Here is a 13,764-nt window from a genome sequence, read left to right as displayed (position 1 = left end):
GGTCACTTCCCATCTCCTCAGTGGCAGAAAGAGTCAGACCGGAAAAAGTCAAAATCTGGGAGAACGTCTTCCCTGAGGCCTCCAACCGCACTTGTCTTTCCCCCAGGCCCCCATTTTTCCTTGGAGGGCTAGGTCGGTGGGTGAACGGTCGTGGGTGGGAGGGGAGGGGTCTTTCCTGAGGATTCTAGCAGAGTCCATGCTCCTCATGGCTCAGCCTGGAATTGCTCTGCTACCACCGCAGGCCACTGTGGGTCACTGGGTGACAGTGGGGTTTAACACCCCCCCAGTCGGCCCCAGAACCCCAGGGACAGGGCCAGGCACCGAGCCCTGCAGGGAAGACACGGGACTCAGGGGCTCCGCCGGGACGCTTCTCAGGGGACCTGGCTGTGGCTGCGGAGCCTGCGGCTGGGGCGGCGGCGGAGGCGGCGGCGGCGGCTGCTGCAGCTTCTTCTTGTTGATCTTCCTTTCCTTCGCTCTGCGGTTCTGAAACCAAATTTTAACCTGGCAATGGAAAGGTGGAGAAAAACAGAAGGTGGTGAAGAGGATGCGAAGGAAAAAAGGGACAGTGTTCGGCACGAACACCAGTGTCACCTTCTCCGGCCAAAGAAGTGCCCTCTGGCCCTGAAGGACCCCAGCCCTTCACACAGCTTTTCACGGACTATCCCATAATGGCCCGGTGCTGGAGTGCTTGTTGGAGCCCTTCCCAAGCCCAACTCAGCCTCGAGAGAGAAGAGCCTCCCCCTCCCTCCTCTTTCCCCAGGTTTCTTTCCAAAGCAACCTTTATCTACAACTTTACTGGAAAAGTTCAGAGTCTCAGAAGCAAGGAAAACAGAAACTGCCAGGCCCTTTTCACACCAAGCAAGAGGAGGCCAGGGCTGGATGTACTTCAAAATGACAACCTTTGGCCTCTCAAAGCTAAACTGAAATGTAATATTCCTCACCTTGGGGCTGAGAATGAGTTTTAATGTGGGGTTTCCTGACTGTGAATTTGACCTTTTTTTTTTTTCTCCAAGACCACACAGAGTGTTCAGGAGCCAAGCCTCAACCCCCTAGTTTTTATGGGCAGGGATTGGGGTCTTATATTAATTTTTTTGCCTAGGTACCGTGCTGGGTACAGAGAGAGTAAGACTTTAAGTCTTTATTGACCCAAATAGAATTCTGGATTAGACTATACTCAGTTTTTTCTTGTACCTCCCAGGTCCCCCAAAATAGAAAAAAAAAAATTCAACAATTAAAAAAAAAGAAGAAGAAGAAGAAGACAACTAGAGGGGAAAGAAGTCTTTATAAAAAGCATCTGGAAGGAAAACGCTCTCCATCTTCTTGCTTTAATCTGCCCACAGAACTAGGTGGATCCTGGGGCCTGGCTTCTAACCCTCCTCACTGGATACCCCCAGGCAGTGACAAGGCCCTGGAGGGTTCCCACCTGCCTCTCGGAGAGCCCCAGCGTGGCGGCCAGCTCGGCTTTCCGCCGGATGGTGATGTAGCGACTGTAGTGAAACTCCTTCTCCAGCTCCAAACGCTGGTGGTCCGTGTACACGACTCGGTATTTGTCTTTCGTCCTGGTTTTCACTGTGGAGGAAGGCAAAGTTAGCACTGAGAACTGCAAGGCAGCCCATCAGTCATGGGTAATGACAAACCTCCCTAACCCAAGAGCCATTTCTCTTCCTCCACCGCCCTGGGGGGCCACGGTTTGGCTGGTTCCTGCTGAGTCTGACAAGACCCCCCCAGAGGGTCCTGGGGGGAGGGTATGGGGCTATTCAGGACAACTAAACTAGTCTTGGGATTAAGCAGTTTTTGAAAATTAAGAAAAATTTAAAATTCATACACACAGAAGATAGCAGAACCCCACCACCGGTTTTGTAAACCAAATACAGTATCTGAGCTGGTGAGGCCCAAAGGAAAACAGGGCAGGGCAGAGGCACCAGAGTCCTGGGAATATTCAGATTTTCAGGCCTACCAGAGATAGAAGCCTACCCTAAAAACAGCTGGGATTGTGGATATGTGTTGTTCGTGGTGGTGGTGGGGTGTTACTTTCTGTTTGTTTTATTAGAAGTGGGAAGGGGTTGCAGTGGCTGACGTGGTCCCTCAAGTCACCAGAAACACACACACACACACACACACACACACACACACACGCCCCAGCCCTATCTATCGGGTGGAAGGAATTCTGAGCCGGGGTCTGGCAGGCAGATAATCCCTCTCTCTGGGGACACTCTATACCTGGCCGAACCTGGTTTGGCATTTGGCACTCTTTCTTTTTTTAATCCTCCATTTATTTCTGCTGCAAACCCTGCCAGAGCTATCCTGACCAGTGATCTATGCTCATTGGATTGAGTCAACATATTAAACCTTGGATTGATTGTTTTACTGAAGGGCCTTGACAAACAGCGCGATGAAGTCGAAGCAGGCCGGAGCCTGGTGTCTCCACCAGGTCTGTCCCAGGTCAGCCCTCGGCGGAGCCCCGCTCAGGGGCTGTTCTCTCCCACTCGGCCCCAGGTCGGGGTCTTCTCCCAGCAGAACAGGTTCAATCGCCCTGTGCCCGGTGCTACAGTTAGATCTAAAGGGTCTGGGAGTTGCTCGGAGGTGTTTAATGCCCCGCAGGCCGACTTTGTTCAGGTAAAACCCTTTGCAAACCACAACAAAAGCGCCCTGGGAAGATACAGGCCGGATCAGAGGGCGCTCCCCTAAGCCGCTGAAAGGAGAACACAGCCGCGAACAATGCAGGACAAGGCGATCTTATCAAAGAAAAGCCCTTTCAATGCCTTAATAACAACCGCATTCTGTTTGAATTACCACTACTGAGCAAATGGCGGCTGGGCTTTCATCCCCCTCCCCGCCAGGCGCATTAACATCAACACGGCCAGCAGAAGCATTTGAATGCGCGCAGCGGCCCCGACCCTGCGCCCGCGAAGAAATTAAAGGGAACTGACACGTCCTGGGAGCCTGCGCTGCCGCCTCCAACACACTCGAGCTGCCAGCGGTTAGTGGTCCCTTCGTACAGATGAGCAAACTGAGAATCAGACTAGGTCGCGCAGATAGTATAAGGCGGGGCTGGCACCGGAGCCAGGTTGGAGCCACAAAGGACAACCTCCAGGGCTGGAGAGCCGGGCGCAAAGTTCTCCCAGCCGAACTCTGCAGCAGCGATAGTGGCCTTGAGGTACTTGGGAGCGGCTCTGGCTCGGGGGCTGCCCTTTCAGGATCCCAGAGGGACCGGGGGACGCGGTGACCAGGACCCATGTGCGCCCCGCGACCAGCGCCCCAAGGGCCTTGGAGGCGCCCCGCACCCCCTGGGAACCAAGGCGGGGACTAGAAGAGGGGAGAGATGAGTGGGACTTGTCAGAAATCATTATTGACTGCGAAAGTCACCACCCTCTTTCCGGGCCCTAAAAGAGACAATGGCAGGGCTGGGAAGGTGTATATCAAAGCGGGCCGGGCGGAGTACCACCCCCCCTCGCCCCTTGACAGATGACACTCCGCAGAGGAGTCGGGCTCCGGCCCGCGGGCCGCGGTCTCCCCACATTAACATCACAAGGGCGCCCGGCGCCGACTGCGGTCTTGCCACCTCGGCGCGGGACTTCACAGCGGCCTCTCATCTGCTGACCCCGCGGCCTGGGCTCCTGCGGCTCCCCTCCCTCTCCTCCCCCCACCCCCGCTCCACGGTCACTCTCCCAGGACTGGCCAAGGGTCTCCCTTAGGCCGCCCCAGCCCCGCCAGCTGCGCCCCAGGCAGGTTCTGTGGCAAAGAGCCTTCCTTGGAGCGCGCTCTGTGCAGGCGAGGGCGCCTCCTCTATGGGGAAGGGACCCAGCCGAGGTTCCGGGTCGGCCCTGAGGCCTTCTCCCCGAGCCGCCGCATTTCCCACCTGGTCGGTCCCGGCATGTGCCCAGTGACGCAAAAACCGAGGCCCAGAGACAGCCCCCAATGGCTGCTCTGATTTATACGGCTGTAATTGGCTATAAACCTCTGCAAAGTGTCCATAACCTGCATGCAGGCCGGGCTGGGCCAGAAAGGAGGGAAGAGAAAAAAGCGGAAGTGCAGAGGGCTGGGAAAGACTTCGTGGAGTAAAAGGGACCCAACAGGACTCTCTCACCACACCTACTGAACTTCCTTCCCACCTTGACACACATTCCGACACCAGAAGGGGCAGACCCGGAACCTAGGAGCCCACACAGTCCGGCAAACCTAGGATCTTTGCAGAGACATCTCTGGAGCAAGCTTCTTGAACGTCTGCACGCCTACACACACACACACACACACACACACACACACACACACACACACCCCACACACACACACACACACGAGACTCTGGAAAGGAGGGTTCCAGAGAAATGATCCGTGTCAGGAGCAGCGGCCGAATCTGCACCACGACTTCCTCTCCTTCTCCCTCTGCAGACACGAGGGGAGCCCCGGGGCGTCTTGTCCCAGCTCTCTGGCTTTTGGTTGAAATAACCCCTTTGCAGATCAAAGGTTCAAAGACCCGGGCACCCCCCCCCTTCCCTACTTAGCTCCTGGGGCCAACACCTTCTTTCCAGCTTCAGCATCTTTGCCGGGTCTCCCTATGCGCTGGAGCTCCGATGCCCAGAGTTGCCCCGAATGGCCAAACCTGGTCCCACGCGCGGCCCCGCCGCCCTCCTGGCCCCCAGACCACCACTCATCCCGATTGGCCCGGACGGGCAAGGACGGCGTGCACAGGCGGTCTAGAGCCCGGCCCGGGGGCGTTCCAGGGAAGCCGCGCACCGAGCGAGTGCGAGCCGCAGCAAGTGAGGAGGGCGATCCCGCTCCCGTGCAGCCGCGCTCCGCCGACCTTCGCGGGACTCTCCCAAGAGTCTAAGGACGTTATGAATGAGGGACGGGCGGAAAGAGGAAGCGTCCCCTCTGCCCTACACTGAACACGGCTCGCGAGACCACAATAGTCCCTCCCGACCCCAGCCAGCCCAGACGCAAGGGCCGGGGGCGGGGGGGGGGCCGGAGCCCCCAGACGTTGTCGCCCCGCCCCGCCCCCCTGGCGCGGAGTCCCCAGACCGCCACGGACGCCGGTCCGCACGGGGCACTCGCCGCCCCGCAGCCGGAGGCCGAGGCCGCGCCTTCCCCGGGCGCCCGCCGGCAGGGCGCCGCCGCGCTTACCTTGGCTGCCGAGCGACGGCTGCGCGGGCTTCCGCATCCACTCGCACAGGTTCCGCCGCTGGCCGCCGGGGGACAGCTGCTCGGCGGCGGCGGTGACGGCGGGCCCGGGGGGGCCGGGGTTGAGCGTCTGCAGCAAGCCCGAGGCGCAGGAGGGCGCGGCGGCCGGGTGGTGCGGGTGGTGGTGCGGGTGGTGGTGCGGATGGTAGTCGGCGGGGCTGCTGTAGCCCATGGCGGCGGCCGGAGAGCCCCCGTTGAGGCCGTGCGCCACGGCGTTGGCGGCGGCCGCCGCGCCCCCCGCCGCGTAGCCGTTCCAGTCCTCGCGGAGCGGGGCGCCGTACGCGGGCGGCCAGGACGGCCCCGGGGACTGCGCGCTGTCCAAGTTCGCGGCGGCGGCGGCGGCGGCCGCCACATGGTAGCCGCCGTAGTCCGGGTACTGCGGGGGGCTGACGAAGTTCTGCGGGGCCAGGTTGAGGCCGCCGGAGTGGCGCACGGAGCTGGGATACATGCTCACGTCCTTGTCCAGGAGGTAGCTCACGTACATGGTGGCGAGGGCCCGACGGCAAACCTCACCATGCTGCCCGGGGATGGACGCGGGAGGCTGCCGGGGGCCGCGCTGGGGAAGGGGCGAGGGGGCGTAGGAGCGGCGGGTGGCTGCGCCCCGGCCCGCGGTGCTGCGCCGGCTCCTCGCGGCGCTTCTGCCTCTGAGGCGGTCCCTCCCTCTGGCCTGTCTCCTCCCTCCCTTCCTCCCTCCCTCTCTCTCTTTCTTCCTTCTTTCCTCCCACCTCCTTCCCACTAGGCTGCAGAGGCGGGGAAGACCCGCCACAGGCTGGCGTGCGGAGCCCCGGGCCGGCGGCCTTACGTGATTAACGAGTGTTTACAAGACTCTATTAGTAATGACAGAGACACCAATGGCTGGAGACGTCCAGGCGCAGCGCGCACCCGGCGCACAACCCCCCGAAACACGATTTGCATTTTAAAAGATAAGGGGAGGGGGAGCTCGCGAGAGGGCAGCGACCCATCACAGCTAAATATTCAAACCTTTATTGTTAAGAGCTTCCTCCTTCCAACCTGGTGCACTTTAACCTCCAATCACAGGTTCAAAGAATGAAATCAAGAGACTTGCAAAAGAGAGGGGGAAAGAGCTATCTTGGTGGGTATCTGGGTTTAGAGACTAAGGAGTCGTGTTTCTGCATTTGCAGGGAAGGGGGGGTGGTGGTGGTCAAGAAGCTCCTTCCATCCCAAAGAGAAAAGAAAAGGGAAGCCATTGCTTTGATGACAACGTTTCTGGCCAACCCGGGAGGTGACAAGGCGAGCCAGGAGAAATGGGCCGGTTCCTTTCCGCTCTGCGCCCCTGGCCAGAACGACTGCGCGCCCCGAACAACTGTCACCTCTGATCATTTATTTTCTTCCCCAAGGAAACCGCTGGCCCTCCACACGAGATAAATTAAGACCCTAGCTGCAGGTTGCATCTCCGAGTTCGTCTCACATTTGGGATTCAAGTTAAAGCAATTAAATTTTTTTTAGATTTTTGTTGTTGTTGTTGATGTGGACCATCTTTAAAGTCTTTATTGAACTTGCTACAATACCTCTTCTGTCCCATGCCCTGGTCTCTTGGCTGCGAGGCAGGTGGGATTCTCAGCTCCCCGACCAGGGATCGAACCCACCCACCTCCTGGCCTCCCCCCCCCCAGTGGAAGGGGAATTCTCAACCACTGGACCGCCAGGGAAGTTCTTAAAGCAATTAAAAAATTTAAAAAGCATTTACACTCAAGATTCAAAAGTCTTAACTGCAAACCAAGAAAGGGGTGGTAGAAGTCAGGCTAGTGGAGGGCGGCAATGGAGGGGAGCAGGAGGGTTTTTACTAGAGATCTGGTAACGTTCTGTTTCTTGAGCAGGGTGCTGGTGTGTTTGTCGTTTGTGAAAATTAAGCAAGTTACAGTTATATGTTTATATAGTTAAATACGTGGTTAAAAATCAAGGAACAGGGAGTCTAGAATTTCTGTTAATATGTACCTAGGTATTTATGTCATACATCATACCTATGGCTTAAAATCACTTTCTCATTTGCGAAGTAAAACATTTCTCTGGAGAAAATTGTTTTTCATCTTCAGGGGATAGGAAGGGAACCCCGGGGCATCACTAACGATTGCTCCTGAAAAGCCCCGAGTGAGGACGGTTTGAGAAAGGATCCTCCTTGGTTTTTGAAGCGCTGTGTCCCAGGGGCAGGGGCTGGAAGTGGTGGCTCTGGGGACCTGTACTGCGCGGCCTGGCTTGGGGCCTGCCACGAAGGATAGGAGCGCAGGGCAACCAGACTTGCTCCCTCGGGCGCCCATCTCGGTTTGGCGACCTCAGGGAGTGGGCCGGCGGTCGCCGTCTGCCTTCTCTCCGAGCCCAGACGGCGCTGCCAGACTCGGATTTGAGAGTCGCAGCGGCCGGGGCGGCGGGCTGGGCAGGCTGGCTGGGTGGCTTTGAGCGCTCTGGGAACCAGCGGGGCGCAGCCCCTCTCCTGCAGATCTGCCCTTGTCGGTTCTCACCGCCAAGCGTTCTCTGGCATTTGTCACTTCCTCTTGTCATTTCTGGAGCTCTTTCCAGTGTCCTTTATCTCCCTAGATCCTCTCATCTCCCTGGATCGGGAATAAAGCGGGCGTAGTCATCTTCTCCATTTTACAGATGACGCCCACCCCGCCTCAGGGTGCAGAAAAACCAGGCCCAAGCAGGATCAGGCCCTGGGATCTCCTACTTGCTGGTGTCCCCCGTCCTCTGTGTTTCCTAAGGAAGAAGGTTAAAACTGGGGTCGGTGGGGGGGAGCGAACTGGCCACTCAACTGATGGAGACTGGAGCAGATCATCCTTGTGGACCTCCGGGGCCTGGCCTGGGCAGCTGGGTGTCATCAGACCTCTTGAGAAATAAAATAGGAAACAAATTGCAAACCCCAACACAGAATCCAAATCACTGAATGGGGAGGAGGGATGCAAGGGGGGCGGGCGTCTGCAGTCCTGATGGGCGGGGATATGGGAGGTTAAGTGGTGGGCACTGCGGACTTTTGATCTAGCAAACGTCTTCCTCCTCTTCCTGGGAGACACAATCCCTCTTTCCGCCCCTCACAGCCCCCTCCCAAGCCTCCAGCTCTGGAAGCCAAGGCCCAGGCTTGAGCCTGTGTCTTCGGAATGTGGGCATTCTTTGGAACAATCACTTTATTGGGGACAGCCATCCCCTCCGCCCTGCGGTGGCCGCTTCCTGTGTTTTTATGGCCCGGCCGCCGGCCGCTGGCTAATTGTCCCGGTTTTCCAGCTGTGTCTCTGTGCTCTGCCCTGGAGAAAGGGCTCTGGCCTGCCTGCCCAAATGCTTTGGGAGCGGCCAGGGTTGATCTGTCCCCAGGGGTCACGCCAGGCCCTGGAGCTGGCCAGATCTCAGTGAGGCCCATGCTCACTTGGGGGTGCGGGGTGTGAGGGCTGGAGAAAGGACACTGATTGGTTTCCTTCATGGAAAATTGGGCCCCCATGGCAGTAACATGGTCCCACCCATGGTCCTGGGCCCTGGGCTGTGGGTGAGGGAAAAGGAGCCAACAACAATGTCCTTGGACAAGCTCCTTGGAGTGGAAATGTCCCCTCACATCTGGGTTGCCCTCTCAGCCAGGAGAGGACCCATCTAGGTTCCTGCAGGGGCAGGGTGGCGGGAGCAGTCAGAGAGGGATGGAAGGTGGCTGATGGAAAGGGAGCCAAGGTGTCTTTTCATCCCCACGGCTTAGCCTCTGACAGCTCTTTGTGACGTGCCTATCCTCTGGAAACCTGCTCTAGATGGGGGAGGAGAGGCAGCTCCTCCAGCCTCGGGGTGCAGGGGTGGGGGCCTGGAAGGATGCAGGTGCCACCGGCAGCAGGGCCCCCAGCGGAGACCCAAGGAGCGTGGTAGCTTTCTCAGAGCCTTTTGGCCGGAGGAGCTGAGAACCACCTTGGACGGTTGTCCCCAACTCCACTGCTCAGGGCTCTGCTCCAGCCCGTACCTCCGTCTCCAGAGCAGCTTCAGTGAATTGCTCTGGAGAGAGGCGAACTTATTTGGGACGCTTGGGGGTGGGGTTGAGCTGGGGCTGAAGCTGTGACCCCATGGAGCCAGAGCCTGAGCAGGCTATTTAGGGCAGGAGAGGGTGGGGAGAAAGAGACCCAGGTAAATAAAGGGTCCGGAAGACTCCAGGGGCAGCCAGGACTCGGGTTATCAAAAGGCCGTCTCTTTGTTACTGACAGTATAGCGGCCACTCCACATTCCTCGGAGAGGGTCGGAGCTTCCAGGACCCCGGCCGCTGGCAAGGGCAGGGGTACAGAGAGGGGCGGGGGCAGGAGGCACCGGAAGGGGCGGGCTGCTCCTCCAGGCAGATGAGACACTCCTTGAATCCACAGATCATTGACAGGGCTCCCTCCCTGCTCAAAGGTCCCCAGTGTTTGCTCCAGCTTGGGGGACCCTGCTTTTCCCCATATTTGTGGCTCCTGGAACTGGGGCACCTGTGACCCTTGTAACCCTGGTAAGGCAGGCTGTCTGTATCCACCTTAGCATGCAAGCCTACTTTCTGAAGCCCCTTTTAGGTCAAGGAAATTATCCAAATAACGCAGCCCTTGCAGACTCCCTCTCCTCCCCTGCACAGGAAGCCTTCACCCTGCATTGACCTGAATTCCCAGGATAATTAAGGAAGAGTGAGAAGGAAGAGAGTGTTGTCTGATAAAATTGTTCACCTTGGCAGTCTACACTGATGTGGAAAAACGACTCAATCTCTACTTAATTTGGAGTCAGGGAGTTCTTGGGCCATCGCACTCAGTTGGCAACCCCCTCACACAAAGGAAGGCTCTATAATGGGTGGTTTGACCCCAACACACCCTGGCCTGCCACGCCACAGCCCGCTCGGCTAACATCTCTGGGAAGGAAATCCATCACAGTGTCCTTTCTGTAGGCCTCCCCAGAGTCCACTGCCTGCTCAGCCCCATCAGGTCACAAAGGAGCCAAACACGTTCATCCTGAACAGCAGGGAGGGGCCGCAGCTGCCCACAGCTGTCCAGGCTTCATTCACAGGAGCAGATGTGTTCCCACCCAGTGGAGTCAAGAATGTTTTCCCCCAAGCAAACTAAGTCTCTGGGCCTCTCTACCGTAGGAAAAGTCCCAGAAATTGTGGCAGGTCATTGGTAGACTAGAGTTTTAACACTCAGGGTGCAGGAGAAAGGAGAAAACAGAAAGCTTTCTCATGCAGGGCAAGGGACACATTTTTTTTTTCTCCTCTCAAAGCCAGGAGGTCTAGGAAAATAAAAAGCCTCAGGAAAGGGGCTGACTTTTGGGTGCAGAAATCTGGTTTTGCTCACTGGCTGAAAGTTATGTGAATACATGGTGGTTGCACATCTTCTCCCTTTTTTTTTTTCTTTCCCCCTCTAAAATCAGTCTCTGGACACAGTGTCGATGTTGTATAACACACTCTAGTTCTGTGTGATGCATGAGCACAGAGCATGATTTAAAGCCCTGAGACGGAGCACTTGGGATCTCACCCCAGAGGGAAACCCTTGATGCTGGGGAGGAGAGGCCCCCAGGCCAGCAACACCTAAATGTTCTCACGTGGCTTTGACGTGGAGTTACCGTTTGTTCACTTCCCAATGTCTCGTGCCTAGAGTGACCTTTGTTTGTCATACGAAAATATGTTCCTAGGAACCCCTACGCAGTAGGCTTTATGTGGCTGAAGGAAGTGGCTCAGATAAAGGTTCAGCTCTCCTTGAGTCACTGAGCCCATTGGGAAGTTACTCTCCCAGGAGGGGGGACAGAGGACTTAGTGTCTGTAGCCCTTCCATTTTACAAAGGAGAACTCTGAGGCCCAGAGAGATTGGGTGACGTCCCCAAGGTCACACAGCTAGCTGTCCCAGTCACGAACCTTAAGTGAGCTACTATAGGTGCACTCTTTGTAACTCAGAGCACTCTGTAAAGGTGTAAATTACTATAGGGCTGCTGGTGCCACCCTAGAAACACTGCCTCCTCAACCCCAAACCAACTGGCCTCCTTGCCGGAACCCAAACTCCCCACCGCTCACACCAAAGAGTTGCAGAAAGCCAGGTTCAGCTGTTGTGACACTTCTGACTGCTTTCGGTGTCCTATTTGTTTCTCCCTTTCACAGGCACCTGCTAACTGTGGTTTATTAGTTTATTGAATGGGGAGTTTTCCATTGATTCCATCCAGATTTTTCTCCAACTGCCAACGAAGGTATCCATCCACTCCTGTCCCACAGTAACTACTTTCTGAAAAAGAGCTCGTCTTTATTTTTGAATCGGAACCCGTATCCTGTGGCTGAACTCTGGCAATGTGTCAAATTTAAAATGACGAAAGGTTATGCCAAGAATTGGGTTGTCTTTCTTCCCGCACCCGTGTCCGTGCACATCTTTGGACACCCAGACCCTAAAGCGTACCTGTCTGGGTGACGAAAAGGAGGCCCCCATTCAGTTACCCGGTAACATAGGTGAGTGGGACTGAGCTCGGGAATTCCCAGCGGGGGCGCTCTCCGGGGGGGGCCCCTGCTCGCCGGCTGGCCTTGGACATTTTAAGGGGGAGTGAAAGTCGGCGAAGCAGCCCCCCATCTCGGAAGGCAGCGTGCGTGGAGGGGTTGAAAGGAGCTGAAATCAGCTCCTTGCTCTCCAACTTTTCTTAGAGTTGCCATCGTGCTTTCATAACGAATTAGTAAGTAAAAGTATTAATTATTCACCCTGGAATCCACACCACCGCTTCTGCGCCCCCTCCCCAGACATCTCTGGGCGCGCTCCGGGCCACCCCGCCGCCCAGGCTGGTGCGCACGCTGAGGTCCGAGTCCGCGGTCGCGGTCCCCGCTCCTCGGGGTTTGTCTCCCGCGTCCTGCGCACCGGAGCGCGGAAACCAGAAGACATCTCCGAGGCCGGCACAAGCCCAGGACGAGTCACTGTTTGAGCAAAGATGTGGCAGGAAACAAACTGCCCTGCCAGACCTCGGCAGCCTCAGGTTACCCGCCCGCAGGAGGGCCGGCCTGGCCTCTCTGCTCCTACCGAGAAGAAAGCAGCAGCCCCCGGGGGCTTTTGCCGGGGTCTTCCCCGCCGGCGCCCACGTCTACGTCCCGCGCCCTCCCACCCGCGCGGTTGCGAGCGCTCGGGGCTTTGGAAGAGGCACTCCCCCTTCTCCCCCAGCTCCTTTGAAGGGGCGGATCTAGCGTCTTCCCCCACCCGGATCCCCTCCTGCAGAAATAAACAATTTCACCGACAAGATTTGAGCCCTTGAAAGGTAACTGTGTAACTGGAGACACAGATCGTGCCTGAGAGCGCCAGATCGCATCCCCTCTCGTTCTAAAAATACGGCTGAGAATCTTGCCTTGGAGAGCCCTGCCTATCTTAGCTTGAGCATATTTACATAAAGAGCTCAGACTCTGCATTTTGGGCTCCATCTATCTAAGAGCTGGACTCACCCCAGGGTTGGGCAAGGTAGCTTCAATATAGTGTATTATTCTCGGTCTCAGGCCCAGCCCTTGGCGCTTGTATCCTGGACCAGAAAACCCTCTTCACCAAGCAGCAGGTTTCTCACGTGTGTCAGGAAAGCCCCCAAGTCACCCAGGCTGGAGGGAGGCCAGCGTCTAGCCCCAGGCCCAAGGGCCCCAACTTTGCATCCAGGTCCTTTGTGATGTGCACCTGGTGCTCCTAAATCCAGAGCAGGCTCTGGCACCCGCCGGCCCTTGGCAGGGGAAGCCCTGGAGTTGTTCTACAGGTTCGGTGGGGTCACAGCTCACTTCCTGTCTCCCCTACCTACCACGCTGACCAGCCTCTGGCCTTCACCCTCACCACTAGCGGGCAACACCTGTAAGATGGCAAAGGGAGGTGGGCTTCCGTGATTAAAATTCCTGTGCTACCACCGTGGCTTCTCTCTGTGGAATTTAGCCCCCAACCAAGGGTGCGGCCACACCACTTTTTATGGAAAGGTTTTCTTGCTGCTGTTGTCCCTCAGACCCGGGCTGGTCACTAATGGAGGTTCTTGTCTTCAAAAGGGCCAACTCTGCCTCCACGTCTTACCCCGTCTGCGGTGAGGAGGACGGTATGGCTTGTTTCTCCTTTGCCAACAGAAGCCTAAGGAGTACTTGTCGGGGTTCGTTAGACCTTCCAGTGCAAATGGCTGGCTGGCTGGGGGGCAGGGGAGAAACGTGGTGGGCTCCTCCTGTGTGAGTGGACTTTCTGGCCACCAGTGCAGAGCTGCCCAGTCTAGCCTCCTTTGGCCAGAAAGCTTTCTATGGGCACAGATCTTCCCTCATCAACTGCTTTATCAGTGCTATGGGGTCCCATCTTCATGGGGGGCAGGCGGATATCCAGCACTACTCAATGAGTGTTATTCAATTATTTTAAAAATTATGTTTAATGACTTATGGTTTCCAGGGACTCTGACAAACCAGCTCTCCTGGGTCCACCTCCGGGAGAGACGGGAGGCCGCTGGCCCTGACCTTCAGGCCCGTCCATCCTAGAGAGCCCCCGCTCCCAGCCTTCTCTGATCCAAGGGGCACCTCCGCAACGCCGGCCCCTGTGGGGCTCTCTCCTGCCCGCCGTCCCCCGCCCCCGCACCCTGCTTCCCCGGCGCTTTGCTGTCCCAGCTCTGGCTCCTGTGGACTCCAGAAGCTCCA

The 13,764-nt window shown here is 57.2% G+C and overlaps 1 protein-coding gene across 1 annotated transcript; it reads right to left on the bottom strand.

Moving 5' to 3' along the window:
• Positions 1-252: 252 nt before the first annotated feature.
• CDX2 (caudal type homeobox 2) lies at positions 253-5,665 on the bottom strand. Its single transcript, XM_061171001.1, has 3 exons — positions 5,125-5,665; positions 1,424-1,569; positions 253-501 (listed from the first exon to the last, which is right to left on the bottom strand). The coding sequence occupies exons 1-3, from the start codon at positions 5,663-5,665 to the stop codon at positions 253-255; spliced, it is 936 nt and encodes a 311-aa protein (XP_061026984.1).
• Between the last annotated feature and the right edge of the window lie 8,099 nt (positions 5,666-13,764).

This window comes from Eubalaena glacialis, chromosome 16, assembly GCF_028564815.1.
Source record: "Eubalaena glacialis isolate mEubGla1 chromosome 16, mEubGla1.1.hap2.+ XY, whole genome shotgun sequence".
Classification (NCBI taxonomy): Eukaryota; Metazoa; Chordata; class Mammalia; order Artiodactyla; family Balaenidae; genus Eubalaena; species Eubalaena glacialis.
Note: the sequence above shows the minus strand (reverse complement) of the source record. Positions and strands in the feature narration are given on the sequence as shown.